The sequence below is a fragment of the Myiozetetes cayanensis genome, unplaced genomic scaffold (genome assembly GCF_022539395.1).
Source record: "Myiozetetes cayanensis isolate MyiCay16 unplaced genomic scaffold, myiCay2020 scf4, whole genome shotgun sequence".
In the NCBI taxonomy this organism is placed as follows: domain Eukaryota; kingdom Metazoa; phylum Chordata; class Aves; order Passeriformes; family Tyrannidae; genus Myiozetetes; species Myiozetetes cayanensis.
In genome coordinates, this window is record NW_026087631.1 from 20,654,780 (window position 1) to 20,678,035 (window position 23,256).

At 38.5% G+C, this 23,256-nt stretch overlaps 2 protein-coding genes across 2 annotated transcripts in view; one reads left to right on the forward strand and one right to left on the reverse strand.

Annotated features, from left to right (window-relative positions):
- The window catches only part of NMRK1 (nicotinamide riboside kinase 1), a 109,414-nt gene that overhangs the window by 11,791 nt on the left and 74,367 nt on the right, over positions 1-23,256 (reverse strand). The gene's annotated exons all lie outside the window — the stretch shown is intronic.
- OSTF1 (osteoclast stimulating factor 1) lies at positions 109-21,765 on the forward strand. The gene is made up of 10 exons (XM_050329332.1): positions 109-279; positions 11,137-11,183; positions 11,757-11,807; positions 11,891-11,954; positions 14,255-14,308; positions 14,741-14,848; positions 15,317-15,366; positions 15,482-15,560; positions 16,026-16,124; positions 19,295-21,765. The coding sequence occupies exons 1-10, from the start codon at positions 246-248 to the stop codon at positions 19,351-19,353; spliced, it is 645 nt and encodes a 214-aa protein (XP_050185289.1). The 5' UTR covers positions 109-245; the 3' UTR covers positions 19,354-21,765.

Genomic DNA, 23,256 nt, shown 5'->3' on the forward strand with positions numbered 1-23,256 from the left:
GGGCGGGGCCTCACCCTCAGCGCGCTCGCCGATTGGCTGCGTGCCGCGCGGGGCCGGCGCGGCGCCTGCGGCCGGCAGTGCGGAAGGATCCACCCCCGCTCCGCGCTGCTGCCGCCACCGCGCGCCCGTCCCGGCAGCTCCGAGCGGGGTTTGCGCCGCCGCCCGCACCGAGGGGCCGCCCGCCCCCCGCACACAGCCGATCGCCGCCGCGCCTCTCCCCGGCCGCGCTCAGCCCGGCTCCAGCCATGTCCAAGCCTCCACCTAAACCGGCCAAGCCAGGTGAGGGAAGGACGCAGCGGCCTGACCTGCCGTCCCCGTGCGGGGCGCGACGGAGCCCTCTGCCTGCTAACGCGTGGATGATTTGCGAGTCGGGTATGGGCCCTCAAACAGAGAGCCCGGGCGTGAGTGGGAGCGGGGCAGAGCGCCCTTCCCTTCCTGTCCGCGCCCTGCCGCCATGAACCCGCGCACCGCTCCCCTGATGTCGGGAGGGAAGGTGGCCGCTCCCGTGTCTGGGAAGGGCCGTGGATCTGCTCTCGGGCACCGTGTGTGGGCGGGATCCCGTGGCTGCTGTGTCTCGGGAGAATGTTCGTGAGTGCCCCGGGGCCGCGGGCCGGGGACACCGCTGTCGATGCGCAGCCCTCCCGCCCGTGTCCCTGCGCCGCGGCGCGGCCCTGCCCGGCCGCGGTGCCCGTGGCACTGCCCGGTCCGGCCCGCAGCGCCCGCCCAGAAGCTGCCTGCGGAGGCTGGAACGCGCAGGAAACCCTTCACCCTTTTAAGAAATAGCAGTGAAACGCCCTGAGGTTTGCCTTGTGGTTATTGCATGAGTTAGCAATATATTAATGCGTAAAAGCAGTTTTATAACGTAGTTCCATGCAGCGTTCTTCCTCTTCTAACGTGGCATCCGCTGCTTTCCCCTGTAGGACTCCCAGCAGCCAAACTCTCCATTTGCTCTTTGAAATTGAGTTGTAAATCATCGGGCGCATCGCCCTTTCCAGTGCACGTAGTCATTGATGTCATTTTTGCTCCTGTATTTTTTCCGAAAAAATCAGTGCAAAGTTAGTTTTTAAAAAAAAAGATAACAGCCACAGTTTTTTCCTAAAAATATATGAAAAGCCATTGAACGTGGCACAGTTTAAAATCCTAGAATAGAAGTGACAGTTTTTTTGAGTGAACATAAGTTCTTTCGCCAGAACTTAAGCCATTATTTTCAGGGTTTTCTTTTTTTAAATAAGGAATTGGTCTGGAAAATGCCTTGGCTGTTTATCTTGCTTGCATATCATCTCCCAGTGTAAAAGTTTGAATTCTTACTTGGAAATTAAAAAAAATCACCGTGAATGTAATTCAATAGACAGGACTAGTTGGTGTCTCCTGAAACAGGGCTGTCTGATCCTTAAATATATCTGAACTTCAATATTTTTTTGTGTTTGGAATGCTGTTTCAAATACTGACGTAAGTAAATACATAACCTAATTAAGTATTTCAACTAGACAGCTCATAAGCTCACAGTCTTTAATTTAAACTCAAGTAAGTGCAAACCCAGTTTTGACCATTTAAACCATCAATCTCAGTCTGCCTACAGAAACACTATCTGCTAAAGCTCTCTGAATGTAGTTTCATCCTTGGAAGAACTTCCTCTGCCCTGCAGTTTACTAAGCCTCTTTGAAAACAGCTTGCTTTAAATGAAAAAGACAGTAAGAAAAGTGTTGCTGTTGTGAACCTTTACTGAAGACAATCAGGACTGAGGAAACCTGCAGGCCTCTAACAGGATGTGGTGTTGCTCTTAACAGCTGAATATACATGAAGAGTAGGTTTTTCCAATGAAGTTGTTAACAGAGTTTTCTATTTTGCAGTAAAATGAGTTAAATTTAACCTAAGATTCTCAAGGAATTAAGGCCTCACCCTCCCTAACCTGCCTCATACTGACTTAGACAAGTCTAATGTAAGGGTCTCTCACTAGTTTGGCAGGGTGCAGTTTTGTGGTATGCTTGATCTGATAAAATGCAGACTGTCTTCAAAGGACAGGTTCCCTACTCCCACCATCCTTTTCCATTCTGTTTAGTTGCATAACAAGCTGGATTGCTGCTCTGACTTTTTATATAAGGTCATTTTAATGTCTACAGTATGAGTGCTTAACACAGCAAGAGGAAATGGTTAGAAGAGGAAGAGAAAGAATAAGACTGTCTTGGTAGTGGCTTTCAGAGCTGATTAAAATAATAAGATTAATTTTGCCAAATCCCTAATTTTTGAGGAGAGAAAATTTTAGGGAGTCTGTTGTGTTAAATGTTTTACAAGTAATTCAGGAATGGATTGCCTTCTAGCATACTCCAAAATATCTCTGTATTTGGATGTCTGACTTTCTTCTGTCTATGATACCAGTTTCACCTGTGATATTGTAATTTAATTTCTTAAGGTTATAAATATTAAAGACATAGAAGCTGCATGTGGTGAAATAGTTTCTACAGCAGTGTAATGCTGTCTCTTTTGGTGGCATTTAGATTGCAGTTGCTGGAATGTCTGGAATGTCTTGGTGCATTTGGTCAAACTGTGTTAATTTTTCTTCACTGGTTATTATCAGGTATCCAGTCTATAAGCTGTTTAAGGGAACAGCAAGCCTACTTGCCTTGCTGAAGTTGCATGGTTCAGATTAGATAGAAGAGAAAGCAGGACATTGGTTGCTATAGTCCTTTCCTATGTGTTGAGGAAATAAAAAGTGTAGTCTAGACAGAGAGGGAAGGATATATGTCAGGTGCCAGGGAAGTGAAAATATTTAATTAAATAAACATTCATCCTTTTTAAAACAGTCTTCACTGCTCAAATCAGGGATTTTGGACATGACAGTTGGACAGTGCTTTAAAAATGTGGGAAAAAGAGGAGATGAGAATGTGGAAAATCAACTGGCTTGTAGCACTCTCATTTCCATCAATACATCAGACCCTGTGATAGATGGCTCTTCTATAAATCCAGTTGTATGCACAGAACATTAGGATTTCAGTTGCAGAGAAATGGTTTTGACATCAATATGTTACACAGTCACAGGATATGTTTGTCAGCACTTGAACTAGTCTTTTAGGGTCTGTGGTTAGTCCTTAAATAAGGGGTCCCAATTGTTTTTAAAGGCTTTTTTTTTTTTTAACAAGCATGTCTAGCTTTGCTTTTCTTTTGTGACTCAGTATTGTTATTATTTTCTAGCTGTGTTTTTTTATTTAGCCTCACTATTGAAACTAAAAAAGGAGTTGAGTGGGTGTTGAAAATAGTAGGAACATACTTCTCTATCAACATTATGCAAGAGTAGGATTTCCCTTCCATCTTTCAAAAAACTTATTTATGTCTTAAACTACATTATTCTTTGCGCAGTTCATATCACTTTGGATATTAATCCTATTTACAAAAGTTTTCATTAAGTCCTTTGAATTTGGCAAGCTGTATTGGCTTCTGCTAGTTGTGCACTGTCTCATTGAACAGTGCTCGCTGTCTGCTTAGGTCTTTTTGATTAGATCCCCATATACTGTGGAGCAACAGCTTTTAGGGATATGAAAGTGGGGTTTTAATGTTTAAAGAAAACTTACTTCCTTTCATATTCACCAGACAGAGTAAGGTTTGTTGACCCTGGCCTAAAGTTGACACATTTATATTTTATGGAGAAAGACTAGTCTTTGTACTAAGGAAAATACAGTTTGAAATTACTCCCATTGCAAGGAAGGGAGGCAGGAGGAACCATAACTTATGTAACATTAAGGGTTGCTGCCTTAAAGCACATTCATTGGCTTTGCTCTCACTAGTAGCTGCCAGAGTTCAAAATAGGATTCTTGATATAAACACTGAAGTTCAATCACAAGTTCACCTCAATTCTAAGGTAAAGAAGGAGGTGTGACAGCATTCACAGGAGCAGAAGACTTGCATTGAGTCACATGCCTTGGGCCTTAGCTGTAGGCTTAAATTCAGTGTAAGTTGTAGGTTGGGTTTCTTCAGTAGACAAAGAAAGGTTAGCTAGGAATATGTGAACATGGGGAGTTACACTACAGTCATCAGCTCTGAGGGGACAGAAAAAACTGAACAGTTCCAAATCTGATTTCAGTTTGAATTTTAAACTTCCATTTCTGATCTCAAGTCCTCTTCTTACTGCAAGTTTCTGGGGCCACAGACAAGCTTTCTACAGGTGAAGGCATGCTGATATTGAAGAAGTAAAATTGGTAAGAAGTAGAAGATTGCAGCTTTAAACTGTGCCAGTGACTTTGCGTTCACCCACATCTTCCATGAGAATATTTTTAGTTCTGATTTTCTGTAAAGAAATGCTGTTTGTTCCTTCCACTTCAGATACTGGTTAGTGCAGTCTGTGTTTTTTCCTGGGCTACCCTAGTTTTTCATCTATGCTGGCACCAGTCTATCCTTTGCATTCTTTTTAGTGTGATCTTAAGCAGATTCCTAGGCTTTCTTTTTTGTTTGTTTAATGCACCCTCACCCTTTCCTCCTCTCAGATGTGTATGCCCTGTGTTCACTTCCTCTTTCTAACAAGCACTACTTAGGAGTGGAAGATGGTTGTTCTCTATAGAGTGGAGACTCCACTTTTTCTTCTGTCTCATTTGTAGCAATCCTTAAATGCTATGTTGAACTAGTTCTGTCTTTGTGAGCAAAATGCCAAACTGCACTCCTGTAGAAGGTATTTCCAATACTTTTATTCCCGCTTGAAGGTCTGGGTGTAAAGCACCTTGTTTTCCAATTCCCATGCAATGCTACAGATTTGGGGCAGAGTGGCTGGAAAGCTTCTTGAATGAAAAGGACCTGGGGGTGCTTGTTGACAGCTTCTGAACATGAGCTAGTGTGTGCCTAGTTGGCCAAGAAGGCCAGGGGTATCTGGCCTGCATCAAAAACAGTGCAGCCAGCAGGACCCAGGGCAGTGATCATCCCCCTGCACTGGTGAGGCCACACCTCAAGTGCTGTGTCCAGTTCTGGACCCTTCACTTCAGTAAAGACTTTGAGGTGCTGGAGTGTGTCCAGAGAAGGGCAACAAAGCTAGTGAATGGTCTAGAGAGTAAGTCCTATGTGGAGTGGCTGAGAGAGCAGGGGGGGGTTAACCTGGAGAAAAGGAGGCTCAGGGGAGACCGTATTGCTCTCTACAACTACCTGAAACGAGGTTGTAGCTAAGTGGGTGTTCGTTATCTTGGGACAAGTGATGCAAGTGATAGAAGAAGAGAAAGTTGCCTTGAGTTGTGCCAGGGGAAGTTTAGGCTGGATACAAAGGAAAATTTCTTCACTGAAAGGGTATGTCAGATATTGGAACAGGCTTCCCAGGGAATGGATTGAGTCCCTGGAGGTATGTAAAAGACATGTTGATATTGCACTGAAGAACATGGTTTACCATGTTGGCAGTGTTAGGTACATGGCTGGACTTAATGATCTTAGAGATCTTTTCTGATCTAAATTATTCTGTAAGAAGCCAGGAAAAAAAAAGGTTGTTTGGCCGTAATGGCCTACTAGTAAAATTGCACATCTCCCAAGAGACATGGAGATCATAAGATGAACATCTCTTTTCTTGCTAAAGCAAACTAAAAGCATATCACAAATTATTCTGATCTGTAGCTTACATCTGATAGTTCCCCTTGGCCAAAAGGTTGTGACTTCAAATTGCTGATACACACTGACAGACTGTGTAGATCCTTTGTGGGTTCTTAGGCCGATACTGAGAAAAACATGCTGTGCTTTTACCACCATGCTTTCTGTGAGGCCAGGCAGAAGATACCTATTACTTCCTTCAAGGAAATTAATCTGAACACATATCAAAATTCATATTCCCTGTTATAAATGTTCTCAGAAGAGACTAAATCTACCGTAAGACCTGGAACATGCAAACTTCTTTTTCTTCCCATCATCCCAAATCTTTTGCATATTTTCTATTTTTGGACCATTTCTTACAGGTAGGGATTCAGATTAGTTATTTTCAATCAAGTGGGTGCCAGAGAGATTACCTGATTCTGAACTGTTTCTATGCAGCATTACAGAAGCAAAGAGGAAGGTGGCTGATGACAGCTTGAACCCTTGAAGAAGTATATCGAAAGATTTGCAGTTTTTAATTTTCCTGTAGATGACCATGGTAAACTTTGATTTTCAATGGCATAGATATTACCCCTGTATTGTAGGCACTGGTAGTGCCTTGTGAACACAGTGAATCAGTTCATCTAAAGTAAGTTACTCTGACTTCTATGGTGATCTTAAGCTACTCAGTCTAAATATAGGTAATGAAAAGGTGCAGCATCTGGATCAGTATCCAATTTGTAGAATCTTGCTTGCACCAATGAGATTTGATTATGTCTGTCTATGGCAGATGAAGCAGGGTGTGAAATGCTAATGGTTCATACCAGTCCACTGAGGCCAAGCCTTGGTAGCTGCTGTGAATGTTGGCTTTCTGCCATCATTATTTTCTTTTAAGTAAATGTCTCTTTAACCAAGGACTGGTTTGGGTTTTCATTTGTTTCTTTCTTTTAGTTGAGGAAGTAATATTAGTTGACAGCTAATGAAATTGCTTTCTCTCCCTTTGGTGCTGAAAGTTCAACCTAACACAAATACCTAAGTAAGTAAAGCCATGCAGATATAGGTCGGGGGGGGTGGGGTGGGTGTCCCTTTCTTTTTTTCTTTTTTTTTTCTTTTCTTTTTTTTTCCTTTTTTAGCTTTTCATTCTTGGGTGAAAGCAAATAAGAGGAAAACAGCAAATGCTTTGTTGTCAGGTTGCATAAAAGAGGGGTAAATGCTAGAGCCGGTGATGGTTTAGAGAAGCTGGAGTAAAAGAACAGAAAGGAAGTGGGGAAAAAAGCGCCACTGAGAGAGAAACAGTAACTCTTTGTTGCGAAAACACTTAGCACTTCTTTGGAAGCAGTCTTCGGTTAATTATACTGCAATTGATTAAAAATTGTTACAAATAAACAAAAACCATGTCTATTTAGGAAATTGTGGTTTGGGTTTAGGTTTTTTTTTATTACTTAGTATTATGAAGCACAGCAGCTGTCTTGCTTCAATTCAGTACATATCAAAAGCTACATTTTTTACTGTTGTTACTGTTTAGCTCCTCCGTTTCGTTGTTTTTATGCACTTAACTGGGAGAAGGTTTCAGAAATATGAGTTGCTCGTTTCCCTTTCTCATAAAAGCTGGAGACATTTATAGGATAAGTTATCCCAAATAAATTTAAGAGCATGAGGTTAGCCCAGCCTGACAAAGTCATTAGTTTTATGTTGCTGGTTAGAGAGAATAGTTAGTTTGAATACTTTACCGTGTTGTGTTGCTGAGGGAGGCTTTGGCAAGTTATGACTCGGGAAGTTTTTATGTTAAGAATATTTGTATCTTTTATTTGTATCTCTGTATAGTAAGTTACCTTTTTCATTCATCAAACAGTTGTTTTGCAGATGTTTAATGCAAATTCCATGAGAAAAGATAGTCTTGTGGCTAAAATATAGGATTTGTGAGAGACTGAAATATTTATGGTTAATGGCTCAAACAGTCCTTCATTTGCAAAAGCAGCAGGTGCTTTGCTGACAATGTGCAAGGGGACAGCCCAGGTGCAGAGGGTGTGAGCACTAGAGGATGACCACAACAACAAATTAATCTTTGTTTAGCAAGAAGCTGGATTTTAAGCTGAATAAGGGAAGAGGCAGATAAGAAGCAGATCCTGCAAGGTGGGATAGTGCTTTTTATCATACCAGTCATGCCTCCCTTACACAACTGGCTGAGGTGTGAAAACTCCCCGCGGGGGAGGTATTGAGACATTGCTAGGTAGGCCTGGAGGTATTCATCCCTTCTGACAGGGAATAACTGGCTTAATACGCTGACATGAGAGGCAGCTGTCATGTTGTAAAAGGTGTCATAAACCATCAAAGACTGAAGTGCCCCCAGACTCATTTTTGGGGCTTTCCACCGGAGGACTGCACATGATCCACAGTGTTACATCAAATAGTGTAAAACTCCTGCAGCAGAGGTACCTGGCCATTGCCACCTATCCTGAGTGTATAATAACCCACTGAACTTTGTTTTGTGGGCTTTCCACCACCTGTGATGGATCAAGACTGCCACCATTATTTTGACCAGTGGACACTGAAATTGCAACAATCAAGTCTCGTCACTCGATATGCTTTTACTCTTATCCTTCTACTCTTCTAACTTCTCAAAACATATTGTAAGCCAGACTAAAAATTTTCAGTGAGTGCCTTAGTAAGTGCCTTGTGATGTTTGAATAAGTGAAAGTTGTCTAAGTTTAAGTTTGTGAAGTTAAAGTTTGTAAAGTGACTTACTTTGTCTAGATGTTGTTTTAAAATTTACCAAGTACCTTATTCTGCCCTAATGTTCTAAAAGTTTACAAGTAGTAGTTTGTTACTGAACCTCCTGAAAATTTTGTTGTTTTTCCCATGTGCTACCCAGATGGAATCAAAGAACCTAAACCCACTGAGAACATTAGGACATAACAGATTTGAAAAGAAAAACCTATACTTAGGGAAAGATTTTTTTTTTTTGTGGGGCACTTCACTACTCTGTGCCCGTTTACTTTGCTTTTAATAAAGATAGTTATGCTGAGAATAAAGTCATTAATATTTGCCTGGTTCCTTGAAATCTTAAAAAGATATGTATTTTTGTATTCTAGCTATTTTGTCCTGTAGAAGTATGTGGTGGGAAGGTACAGTCAGTTAACTTTGATAGGTTCAAATCAGTGCTAATTAACTGTTCATAATCTTGTATGAATCTTTAAACATGGTTCATAGTAGATAGATGGCAGTAAGTTAGAGCAGAGGAGGATCTTCAGTGTTTAACTTTTAGTTTATTCCAAAGCAGTGTTTTCACCAATGCAAGCTCTAAGTCTGCCTGCATACCTAGGGATAGGTATTGCTAGATAAAAGTACTTCAAGTGATCATAGGTACCCATGTGCCTAGTAAAATACATTTTGTATTTCCAGAACAGGGATTCAAGTCAAATGTGCCCTTAGATTTAATTATTTTAACCTTATAGACTTAATTTTTACATTAAAATTTTGTTCAAGTAATTTCCGTTAGTTTCCGTTAATTTCCGTAAAGTCCTAAAGTCCTTGTTCTAAGCTCTTAAGGGCAGCAAAGTAAACAGGCTTAATATCTCTTTATAAAAAAAAACCAAAAATTAAAGATTGATACCAGTAATTAGTAGAGTTTAACTCCTATATAAAGTGCTATAAACTTAACATTACCCAGACCTGCAGTTCTATAGATGCAGTTCTGTACTTTTTGTATTTCATCACAAGAATGTTTTAGAATTTGTCAGTCTCTGGACAATTGGACATTTGGGGAAGTAACTGTTTGTTGGCGTTTTATAGAATTAAAAAAAAAAAAAACACACACACACACAAAAAAAACCAACAAGTAACTAGCAACTAACAGTAAATTGTCTTTTGTTTAAACAACATGTCAGCAATACTTTGTCAGCATCAGTGTTTCCATTCTTTTTTTTCTCCACAGGTATGATAGCTTTAGAAAACCTGTTGACTCATATCCTGTACACTATTACAGAAAGCAAATGCGACACACACAAATACGTATTTCTTGCTTTTCCCTGTCTTGTACCATCTTCTCATTTCCCCTTTTAATATTCCTTATTCTTCCCTTTTGTGATGCATTTCCTCCTTTTGTTTACAAAAAACCTTGAAAATCGGTGGTTAATAGTTAAAGTCTTCAGAGTTGTCAGTGTATAGTTCTATCTTGTGTTTTTCTGTTATCTGTGTAAGAAAGCCGAGGAGAAGAAACAATACTCCTGTCATCCATCCTGTTTTGTTATCTCTTGTTCTTTTTTCTTTTATTTTTTTCTTCCCTCATTGTTTTTGTTGTTGTTTAGCTGCTCCCCAGCTGCAGTTCAGATGTTTCATGCTGAAGCTTTTATATCTAGGACACATTACGGTCTGCTGTCCTTGTTCATCATTTCTGTATGGGTAATGAACAGAATAAGGGTTTAATTCTCTTTAATTGTTGCCACAGTTGTAAGTACATAGTTTCTGAGTCAAAGGTACTCAGTTTTCTACATTTAATAAACTACACTAAACTTCGCGTATGTACACTGTATTGTACAGTACTAGCCTTTGGCAGTAAGTTCATCAGTTTCTATGAGTATACAAAATAAGTAAGTGACCTAAGTAATTGTCCTGATAGGCCAAACACTGCTTCACATAGTCAATCTATATAAAATATAATCTATATAACCATGTAAAGTATAGTGTAAGAACACGTACATAACTTACACTTGTATACTTATGATACTTAAAAGTAAATAAACCTATATGCTTAAGACTTGAGGTACTCTAAAGTAAACAACATGGAACAGTCTGAATAATATATTTCTCCATTGAGTTCAGTGGACTTAAGCAGTTCTCATACTTTCTGCTGGTGCTCTTGAAATGTACCTTTACTGAATTTTTTAATAAAGTTTTTGCGGAGATGTTTCTTTTGCAGTTTGTATAATTAAACTTGTACCTCTCTGCATTACAGTTATCTTTTCTTGGCTTGAATGCTGGTGACAGTCTCTTCCAAGCTGGCCTATTAACACAAATAGGAATTGCAAACACTCTAGCTTATTTTAAGAAACTGAATGGAACACCATGTCAGTTGTATATTCCGTAGGACTTGGTGACCATTTGTAATTTTTCTTAAATGCAATGAGTTCTGTGGTACTGCATTATTTTCCATTAGTAATGACTGCAAGTAAGTACGAGAACATACTGCAAACATTGGTCATTGTTTTGTTTCTTTCTTCTTTCCTTAATTCTGTATCATTTGACAGATCTGATACTAGAATAAAAATATATACAGCAGGTATGAGTGTATGAGGGTGTATATGACTGAAACTACACTTTGCCTCAGAAATCAGTGGCAGCACTTGAGTGGTGAGCTGTAAAGACCACGATAGGTGTGTGTAAGAGGCTACTTACATATAACTGATCAGATGGACGGTTTCCTTCATAACTCATTCTGCTGAGTCTTTTCATCATGATTTTCACTGACAGAGGCATAACACAAATTCATTCAGCAAGCTGCTTTGAGGTTGAAGGAAAGGAACGTATCTGGTTTTGAGGGCTGTATGTGTATGCTGTGTTTAAAAGGCATGCTATTGGTACTGATTTTTTTTATTTTTATTTTTTCAGGACAGGTTAAAGTGTTCAGGGCCCTATATACATTTGAGCCCAGAACGGTAAGTACATCTAAATTTTAGATGTTTGAAAAGCTTAATTTTAATCTTTTCAGTAACATTTCAATTCTGCTAGGATTGGCCTATTAGACTTACTGTACTGTTTTCAATGATAAAGTCTGTTTGATGGGTATTTGTTCTTAATGTGACTAAAACTGTCTGATTAATCATCACTCTCCAGTAAGTCCACTCTGTTTAAAAGCAGCATGCTTTCTTCTGTAGTATCTGTTACCTGCAATCTAAGGTCTGAAATCATAAGTAATTCAGTTTTTCTTCCAAAAAGGGGATGAAATTAACAAACACAAGATACATTTCACTGCTTCTTTTGCACAGTGCTCTGTTTGAAAGAACATAGTCTTTCTGCATTATTAGGAAGATCGCAGATATAAAAGGTCATCTGTAGACTAGTCAAACTAATGACTATCAGGTTATTGACTAGGTGATGGAGAATTTGAGTTATCATTCTTTTTAATGAAAAGGTGAATGTATTCTGACTTATCCAGGTATCTGTTTTTCATTCGTACACATATTCAAATATTTGTTTATTCCTCTTTTTTTTTTCTTTCTGTTTTTAAGCCAGATGAACTGTACTTTGAAGAAGGAGATATCATTTACATCTCAGACATGGTGAGTCTAAGACATCCCATGCAGACTGAATACTTCTGAGATACAACATGTCCCTTTTAAAATATTTTCTCTTTTCTCTGCAGAGTGATACAAATTGGTGGAAAGGAACTTGCAAGGGGAGAACTGGACTAATTCCAAGCAACTATGGTAATGTCTAGAATATTTTTATTTAGTAATGTCATTTACAATCAAAGGAAATTACTGAACAAAAAAGGGTTATTTTCAAAAACAGATCACATTGGTGTTTAACAGTACTCTACCATGTGTTTCAGAATACATCTGTCTGCAATATCAGTCACCATTTTACATCAGCAGTGGACAGGCTGTCTTGTTTTTTTATAACCCAAAGACAGCATAAGTTTGCCGAGTTGTGCAGTTTTGAGGGGAAGAATGTGTGGTTCTAAAGGAACCATTTTTGTTTGCCATTTGTTGTATTTTAGTGAATATATCCAGCCACAGAAAACATTGTTTACTTGGGGATTGCATCATATTAAATATCCCTTACACGTTTGGACTGGATAGAAACTGCTTTTTCAGATTTAACTAAAATGACTTTTAAAATCCATGAGTACAGACAATACAGCATAATTCTTCCAAGTCCTCTCAGGAACTGTAGACAGAGTAACAGTGTCTCATGACAAATTGCATCGTAACTCCAATATGATAGTGACTGTGGTTGCTTCATGTTGTCCTTTCTTCACTAGGAGATTTTATGGTAGCAATGCTATGATTCCCTGCCCTGTAGTTAGTAGGAATACATTAATAGAAATCCATGGTGTAGTTATTGAGACCACGGCATCAAATTTCCCTTTAGTTTGGGACTTCCAGTCTGACTCTACTCTTGCCATCAACTCTTGCCAGAATTCAGAGGTTACATGCAAGCAGAATAGTTTATACATGGTTACCTACACTCACATGTCTTTTGAACATTGAAATGTGTTATATTTAAAATATAATTAAAATAAAACCATCAGTATACCAATTCAATTTGTGTTCCCATTGGGAAAACTTGAAAAATTCAATTTTAGAGCAGGGTTTGGGGGCGGCATCTCTGTTTGTGTATTTGCAAAACTTCCACGTGTAAGCAGAACAGAAGTGTCTGCATACCTTAAAACGAGGAGTAGTAGGAACATGTCTTCTGTTTTAGACAAACTGTAAAATCCCCAAGGCCAGCTTTTTCTGGTTACGCCATTAGGACTGACAGGTTTTGTTGGTTTTAACCAATGAAACACTGTGATCTGTGCTATTCTATAACCCTTTTGCAAAATATGGAGACAGACCTGAAACTACTGAGTCTGGGTGGGGGATGTTGTGCTTCATCTGCTGGGCTGGAAGGAGCACATTTTAAAAGAATGTGAATGAAAAGCTGCTGAAGGCAGAGTCAGTGTTATCTGCAGTAAAGATACTTATTATGGAACTTTTCGCAAAAATTTTTTTAAAAGCTGTTGAGACAGTGTTGTTAGTGTTAATACTGTCTGCTATTCCCAACAAGCACTGCTCATTATGACTAACTTGTGCTGCTTGTATAATAGCTGTCTGCTCTGGGCATGGCTTCTCTGCATTAGGATTCTGTTCACTATTTGCACAAATTATTTTAAAATTAAATACCAGAATCTAGCATTTGTATTTTATTTTACTCACAGCTAGCAAGTCAAGCATGTAAAATCTTACAATTACAAGCATTATGGGAGGAATACACATCAAAGTGAGAAAAGAACTAGATAAGCCAAAAGAGTCTTGAGATTTTTATTTCTGGTACTAATGTACAGTTATCAGTATTTTCCTGCTTTGCATCTGATTACAGTAACATTGTGATCTGAGGAAAACCCTTTCACATAACAACCATAGTGCAAGGGTTCAGAGATCCCATTTGTCTCAGATTTTGCACTGTCCTACTTGCCTGTTACTCTTAGTTGTTAGTGATTTTCAGCTAAAATGAAGGTTTTAAAACAGAAGGTTAATCCTCAATCTGCCCATCACTACTGTCATAGTTTAAGCAGAGGTTTTTTGCAGGCCTCCCACAAGCTTCCCACGAAAAAGAAAAAGTCTCCATCAAACAAAAAGGAAAACCTCTTGCGAGTCGATCTTTTTAGCTACCCTTCACTGACCCCTTGGAAATAATTCACTCATAATTATAGATTGAAAACCTAGCCTCATGCAACCGCTCAGAACCGTCTTACAAGTTTAGAAAGGGAAGTAATGACTGAGATTAAATACTACCAGATTCCTGGTAACTTGCAACTGTTGATCAATTTGATGCTGCTGTTTGAAATTTTCACAGACTGAAATGCTTTCCTATACACTGGAAACGGAAGTTTTTCTGGCTAGTCTGTCACTCATAAATCCCTTTTCACATTAGAATCAACTATGTATTACTGGTTCCTTTGGAATAATGTCAAATATCTATTCAGTTTCAGAAGTAGTTAGAATTTACTCTTTCATTTCAGTGGCAGAGCAAGCAGAGTCTATTGATAATCCACTGCATGAAGCTGCCAAACGAGGTAAGTGTGTTTGGTCTTTTAGTCACGTAATGCTAAAGGGTGTTTTGCTTGTTTTCTGCTATAATAATAATAGTATATTAAGAATGAAGATGTTTTGCCTGTTTTGGTTGTCTGCTATCTTGAACAAGTTATCTGGTAACTTTTACAGCTTTGAAAAGCTGAGATACAAGCCTGGTAGAATTGCCACTCTGTGGCTGTATACACAGAAAAAGTGTAGTACCATCTATTTAACTGCATGAAGATCTAAAGGTCTTCTGGGAGTGGAAAATATCTGGTATGACTTTGGTTTAATGGATGGCATTGCTGCTGACTCACTTTTACTCTTTTTAAGTTCATGGAAAGACTGTCATTCAGAGAGAACTATGTGTCTTTAATGGTTCTGTTAAGTCTTTAAAGAAAAAGAAGATCATCAAAACTGATTTTGTCTTTCAGGCAACCTAAGCTGGTTGAGAGAGTGTTTGGATAATCGAGTTGGTGTCAATGGCTTAGACAAGGCTGGAAACACAGCTCTGTACTGGGCATGCCACGGAGGCCATAAAGGTATCAGAGAATTCATTTGAAATTACTTTGCTTTTCTCGATGTACTTTTTACACTAGTTGATAAAATTGCAGTGCTATCACAAATAACAAAACCATTTTTTTAATATTCTTTAAAAAAAAAAAAAAAAGAAGAAGAAAAATTAGAGCTAGAAGGGAAGTTCAGCTCCATCAACTGCTGTGTGTTTTGTTGCTGTTGAAGCAGGCATTCTCATCAGTGTAACTGTTAGAACCAGAGTGGGAAGAAGGACAGACCAAAAAGAAGTTTTCTATTGTTTTGCATATTCTATGCAATATCATGTTGTTTTGACTAATGGTTGTTTGCCCAGTGCAGTCCGACTTACAGATTTTCATTAGCTGATTGGATCGCTCTTTCACTGAATCTAAATTAAAATTTTTACTAAGAATGCAAAAAAGCCTGTTTTATTTCTACTAAATTTTTCTCTTTAACCCTCTCCCTGTTTTCTGCAGATATAGTAGATGTTCTGTTTTCCCAGGCAAACCTAGAGTTAAACCAACAGGTAGGTTAAACCACAGATCCTTACAGTAAGATATGTGATGTTATTCATCCTTGGTACAAGCTGAAAGGTTTTTTGCTGTATTTTAATCCTGTTGCTTTTCCCTCTAACTCCACAGAACAAATTGGGAGACACAGCTTTGCATGCTGCTGCATGGAAAGGTTATGCAGATATTGTAGAGATGCTGCTGGCAAAGGGTAAAGATCTTCACCAAGGTTTCAACAATCTATGTGGCAGACTAGATTCATGAATGTTTTTAGTTTGTATTTTTAAGTGTTTTTGTATAGCTCGTGTACGGTCCTTAGCCAGCTCACCTGCCTGACTTTATAAGTCTTGCAGAAAATTCTGACAGTGGTTTGGAAAGTTGACATCTCACCTGCTCAAGATAGATTTCGTCCTGCTTTGCAGACAAAATTAGGCACTTAACCCCTGAGCAGCAATGGCATCTGCTTGCTAGAAAGGGAGAGTAGCCAGCAAGTTCCCTAAGTAACTGTAGCTTATGGGAGAGCATCCATAGCTTCTGGTCTGCTTCAGAGCAGTTCATAGGTCAAATTCTTGTGTCCATTACTATTCTAGCCACTTTACTGAAATTCATATCAGAATGCCATTGCTTGAGAAATAGCTGGGACAGTGATTCATGATGAAAATTTTCTATTATGAAGGGGCAAGAACAGATCTGAAGAACAATGAGAAGAAACTGGCTTTAGATATGGCAACCAATGCAGCTTGTGCTTCCTTGCTTAAGAAGAAACAGAGTGCAGGTATCTCTGATTTTGTTTTGCTGATAAATTTTTTCTTTTAAGAGGACACTTAATATTTTAAACAAATATCAGTATGTTGAAAGCCATAAAAAACAGTTGGGAGATACATGGATGGAGTTGCGTTCAAAAGGGTTCACTTGAGAGGGTTAGTTTAGATTTATGATAGAAATGCGGTTTATCACATGCAGTGTTGCTGACTGCACACAATGTGCCATCCTGTGTCAGCAAGAGGCAAAAGAGTTCAGAAGTTGTGGAAATAACAAGGGAAGGAAATAGAAGACAGGTCCTTCAGATGGAAAAAGAAAAGGATAGAAATTACTTTAAAAGCAGTATACCACAAGGGACAGGGTATGAACGTAAAATAGTGTGCTGTCTTCCCCATTGTGCTTGTCTATTCCTCCAGACTTATGCCAAACCAACACCAACAGATGCTCTTATTTTATTTTCTACTGCTAATTTTTTAAAAATTTCTTATTCCTGTATCTTTCTGAATGATTGTCTAATAGAAAAATGAAGAAAGTCTGATTTCAGATAGTTATCAAAATAGTCTCACTGCCTCCCACTCTGTTCATTTCTCTTAATAACACAGTGCCATGTCCACAAGAGTTAAAAAGACGCAAGCTGAACAAAGACCGAATTGTCCAGTATTGTGTAACTAATACTCCCTGTAGTTTTCAGGGGGCTGAAGTTAGGGTGGAAACCGTAGGTGAAATGGGAAATTACTTAAAAATAGAGGCAGAGTTAAAGCTGGTTTTGTTGGGATATGCAGTTTAGCAACTGTATTGTCATAGGGCAAGTGAGAACAGAGGAAATGCTAACCTGTGGGAGCTTAGTGGTTATGGGAATTAAATAGTGGAGTAGCTGACTTCAGCTTTAGATGCCAAGAGGAGCAGTTGCAGCAAAAGTAATAATAATAATGGCCAGTCTTCGCGAGCGAAGATCCGGGGAAGGTCTTTACACCTTCCAGCCTGCGCATTGGATTTTTTAGGTGAGACACAGTGTGCGCGGAACTGAGCCCACCCTTTAATCCTAAGGTTCATCTGCCGGGGCCAAGCGAGCTTGGACAGTGGCAGCGAGGTCCTTAGGACGTAGGTGGGTTGCCTTTAAGGGCTAACGAGCCCCACCTGCCCGGGAGTGGCCCTGACCGGGAATCGAACCCGGGTCTCCGCGGTGATAGCGCGGCGCCTTTACCACTAGACCACCAGGGGCTCATATAAATATATATATATATATATATATATTATATCTAATATATATATAATATATATAATAATATATATATTATATAATAATATATATATAATAATAATATATATATAATAATAATATATATATATATGTGCAGCAAAAGTATTATCCAGGTAATGTCAGGAATTCCCAGCAAACTTTTGACAAGTTGTTTCTCTCAATTTTGACTCTGAAGAAAGCACTTGTAACAAAGGGCAGAACTCCTTCTGTTTTTACGGGTTTTTTTAAAGGTAGTTAATCCTTGTTAGGAGCACTTACTTCATCTTTGCATGTTGATTGTAGGCACCTGGTACAGGTGTATGCTCTGTTCTGATGTCCCTAATAATTATATGAATGTTTCATTTCCTAATACTAAGTACTAATCTTCTACTTTGTTACTGCCTCTAAATTAATTTAGTTTCATGGCTGGCTGATTTTTCATCCTTAGTCACTTAGTCTGTCACCAGTCTCTGGTACCCTCACATCCTGTCTTTTCTTGCTTGCCTGAGCTGATATTCTCAGTCTAACTGCTGTTTTAGTATTAGCTTCCATGTTTGCGTTTTTACCTTAATTTGGCCTTGTAAATATCTCTGACACTGCTGATCTGTATACTTTTCTTGGATTTTGTATTTTCATGGCTGTTTTCAGTATTCTGTAGTAGTCTTTCTGTTAGTATTCGGTATTCCTGGTAGTCTTCAGTAGTCTTCCTGTCCTCAGTTCCAAATCTGTTCCTATTTAGATACAACTTCTGTCATAGTCTATTTATAAAACTTTTTTTGTTGGAGGAAGCTTGCATTGCCTGCACTTAAATGTTCAGTTTGGTTTCACATGTACATGCACACATTCAAATGTCATAATTGCTGAAATATAGTCTAAAACATTAAAATCATATCATAGCAATGCAAAAAGATTGTGTTATTTGTGCTTCTGAACAAGGGAACAACTATTACACAGAAGAAATGGAATTAATTTTTCTCAAGATATGGCCCCTTTAGCACAGAGCTCTACAATTTCTCTTCTTCCCTCCCCATTCTTCCTTTGCTGCTTCTCCTACTCAAAAAGAAAACAAATTTTTTTTTCAGTTAGATTTCTTTTCTAAAACAATTAAGCAAGTCAGTTTTAAAGGTATCCTGGATTTCTGGAATAAGAAAGAGTAACATGGTTATCAATTCTGTGAATTATGTCAGGCTACACCTGGTTTTTTTAATACTTTGTTTTAAGATGTTATTACAAAGCTTCAGCTGACTAGAATCTTGCGATGTATAATGCAATATATCTATTATCTATAATCCCTATTCCTATATATTTGAAAATCTGTAGGGAAATAATCATCTATCACAAAAAGCCTGTGCTATTTATCTTGGTACAGTCTCAAAGATAGATGTAGTTCTCCAGGTACTGCTGCACATCTGGTAAATATACTTTAATACTCCTGTATTCTGCTTACTATCCTTCAAAGACAAAGGCTTGTAAGTATATCTAACAAATAATTAGTCAGGAAAAAACTTAATGAAAAGGAGGGAATGGGAAAAATAAATGGAATGTGTTTGATTTTAAGCAGAGAATGGCAGTCAGCTAGGCACTATCCCCACTTGATGAGGATAAAACCATGGAAGCTCTTCCACCAGCTCAGCAGTCCTTTCCTTTGTGATTTAGAAGTAATATATGCAGAAAATAGATTAAAGAGTTCAAGCTCTGGTGTACAGGTTCCAGAGAGCCAGAACATGGCTCTTGAAGGTCAAAGACTAAATCTTCTAGGTAGGAGGTGTGATTACTGGTTTAGCTCTGCATTTGAGATCCAGAGCTACATCCTCATCCGTGTAGCCCTAACACTCTAAATGATAGAGGAGTCAGGTTTGTTCAGTCCTGGTTTGTAAGCATTGCAAATGTGAGTCATTTTCTGATTTTATCCCAGATTAAGGGACATTTTTGTTTCTTTCCAGATACAGTCCGAACTCTGAGTAATGCCGAGGAATACCTTGATGATGAAGACTCCGATTAACTTTTTTTATTCAGCATCAAGAACTATAACTTGCGTTGCCTGTATCAGTCTCAAAACATATCTTTGCAACTGTTAAAATATCTTATTTTGAGTATTGCAGTCTTCCAGTATAGCATATAAATGAGTGGGTGAAATCATGCTTTCCAAAGGAATAATCTTTCCCTAGGCCAGAAGATGTCACGTTTTGAATCAGAGTTCCTTTGGAAGTATCCCACATAGGAAGTGTGGCATACTGTTACTGTTGAATGGGCAGAACAGCATCTTCTAAACTCACATGCTTCATCTCAGGCCTTCCCAGCAAGTGCCTTACATCTCTGGAACGTGTTTCTCAAACTGAAAGGTCCTTCTGGGACAGCAAGACACCACTGCTAACATTTTCCAAAATCTCCATGGGCATATGTTCCTTTGTGCAGCTAATACTGACAGAGTCAGTACTGGCTGACAAGCATAAATGGGAATGCTGCTATAGGGAGGGACCATTATTTACCCACATGGAGCCAGCATGACAAAGTTTGATTTTTATTTTTGGTAAATTTTTTTCCCTTCCTTCCTCTACCCCTCTAAGGTACAAAATGACCTAGGATGACCTGCCCCAGGATGCTTTGTTCTCTCTATTGCTCTGGGCCCAATCCCTGAAACGTTAACTCAGGTGAAATGCTTGCTTAAGTCAGGTTTGCTTGAGAAATATACTTAATTCTGAACTTGGTGGCTTGGTTATTTTCCTTTTTGAAGTGCATTATGCTGAAACTATTTGTAGTGAAAGGAAGACAAAATATTTTCCTATTTATCCTGCCTAAAATTTTTTATACTGGTCTCTTTCTTTTACTTTGTAAAAGTGCTCTTATATTTTGTCCTAAATTACCTCAAAGTTGAAGTGTGTTTGAAAGAATGAGGGAAGATGTATATCAAATATACTGCAGGTATTTAGAAGAGATACCTTAAGCTGAATAAACGTTTTTAAAATGTATGGCTTCTTCCTGTGAACTAAAGAGAACTAAAACATTATTGAGCCCCTTTCGAGCTTCCCTGCAGAGCTAAAAGACAGTACTTTCTTTAGATCACTCAAATAGCTGCAGACAAATATTGTACCTTACTGAGGGATACTTTCTCACTGTGATGATAAGAAAATGTTACCAGTATTTGAGATAAAATCTCATATCAGTTTTTGTTGCAAACTTCCCTAGTAGGGGCTTCTAACAAATTCATTTGAACACAGCAGTTTGCCATACCAAAAAAAAAGGGAAAAAAAAAAAAAGAAAAGAAAAAAACAAGCTCTTGCGAAAGATTGGGGATAAGTGAAAAGCTCTTGTGAAAGACTGGGGATAAACAAAAAGCTCTTGAGAAAGTCTGGGGATAAATAAAACTCACACTAAGTATTTTAGAGATTAAAAGAAGTCTAGAGCACTCCTAATTTCCCACTTTTAAAAATATATTCAACTCAATTTTTTATTTTTATCACTCTGGAAAGAACTAAATACAGGTAACACTTGCTAAGCATTTGTCAAAGAAGGCAGTGCTTGATTCAACAGAACAATGTAAGATGGAGACATTACACCAATAGTCATCTGCAGATATAGTTGAAAACTGTTTAAATGTTAAAACTAAACCAAATGTTTTAACCGTATGGAATATTGTGGCTACATGAACAGTGATGTTCTATTTTGTATATGAGCTTGAATATCCTGGAGGAGAAGAAATAAAAACCAAAGCCACCAGTTTTTTCTCTCTAGCTTTCATTAGGACAGTTGTTGAACGTAACTGTTAACAGACAGAGACTGTTCTGCTTCACATTTAATCAGCCAGCTATTCTACTAGCCCAGCTTTTTACTGTAGTCAAGCCACATGTTATGATGCATGCTGTTGATTAAAATGATACAATTTCAAAGTGCAAGTTTGAAAGGTCCTGTAATGAGAGGCAAGAAGGTTCTTGAGTCTTTTTCCTGCATAAATGAAGCTCACAAGGTTAAAATTCTCCAGTGTCACAGGACGTGGAGAGAATGGCTCTTCCCAAGTCACTGTTTTTGTTGAGTTTTGGAGGCAGAGTTTGTATTCTTAACTCTTAATGTAATGTCTTATGCTGCCATGGGTTCAACATCCTACAAGGAAAACATTATGCTCCTGTCTCTGGAATTAACAGCTGCCAGAAGACCTTATGTTCTGCAGATGCTACAAAAGAAGAATGGTGACAGAAGCACAAGTTGAGCACAAGGATTGCATTCTGAAGTTCTTACTGAAAGAAGCACATTTACATCGCAAGACAGCTAGCAAGTGCTGTGATTTGTTTCTAAGACCAAAATTATCGCTTTTGGGTTTTTTTCCACAACTTTGTTTTTCTTCATGAGACTGTCTACTTATCTTGTGAAATACAGATCACTGTGAAAGTTTTCAGGCAATAAATTACTTTTTGCCTAACTCCAGTGGTTTAAGTTTTGATGTTAAAAACAAAACACAACCCCAACTGAAAGTCCTACAACTAGAAGGAGTTACAGCTGGAGTAAGCTGATACATTTCTTACTAGTCTTACTAGTTATGCAAACCTACTTAGTCTCTCTACTTTTCTTCAATCTGTGTGCCACTGCAGGCTCATGGATAAATTTAAGACTTTCTTCCAAGGACAGCTGCATTTGGTATTGTAACAATAAGAAAGATATTTTTTTTTTAGGAGCAGCAAAGTGAAAGTTTTCAAGCTCATGGTGTCTCCTAACTGAACATTGAAGGATATTATGTCTTGTGTACCTCTTGTTGAACTAACTTGTGCCTTTCTTTTGAAAATAGCTGTGCTCCAGGTATAAATTTTGTGCTGTTAGGGGGTAATTCAATTGATTGAAAGTTTTTTCAAACTGAACTAGTAAATCTTCTGTTGGCTTAATCAAAAAATGCAAGTGTTTAATCCCTTTTTTCTAGGAGAAAAATGGGACTTTTTTTGAACTGACTTAGACTCTGGATAATTTTCAAGTTAGTATGCTGTTTTACTAAGACAAACCCCACCTTACTGAATTCCGCTCTTACATGTGCCATCACCTCTAATGTTATTTGCTTAAAACAGTTAAGGTCACACAAAAAGGTTAAACTGAGTAGCCTGTTTCTAGCAAAGTCTTCAGCTTAGAACTCTTGAGCCCTTATTTCTGAAGACATTGTCATATTTCTTGTGTTTGAGTTTTATGTCAAGGACTGAAGATTGGTGAAAGCCTGACGTAATTTCAGTTATATATAGGGTCAGGTGTTTGATGCAGCATACATCACAGAATTAAAAATTTGTTTTTAGCCATTGCCACCTGCCAACGAATCCTTTGAAATGTACCACTGAGCAGAATAACAATGGGCCATCAGTCTGCTGCTTTATGAGGCAGATAAAAACTGAAGTGTACCAGAGCAATGTTAAGCAACTGTACTTTGATCGTATCAGGAAACAAAAAAAAAGCAGATACGGTTTTCAAGAACTTGAAACAGAATTCTTCAAAAGAAATTAATTTGTTATCAAATCAATTTCATACAAAATCAGTATCCTCATTTGCAAAATAGAAGAAAAGGTGTGAGCTGGTTGTTTGGTTGTGTTTTTTTAAAGCTATACAATAAAAAAAGAGGAAAACAGAAGCTAAAAAGATGACAATAATACAGAAGCAATTCAGCAGAAAATGTGACTCTACATAAAATCACAAGTTCTGGGACAGAACTTGGACTGATGGTAGTGTCTGTGTCAGGGAAAAAACTACCAGGTACTTATTTACCTGATGCCTGCTGTTTCCCAGCTGATAGTTGATGCTGGAGATGTTGCGTGAAGTCTGCAACTTTCCAGGGAAAGTTGCATCACTACTTCCTCCTTCTATGAAGCTTAGCAGTCTTCCTTTGGGCTCTGTAGAGCAGGTCTATAGCACACCAGAGGAAGAGGCATTTCTATGACAG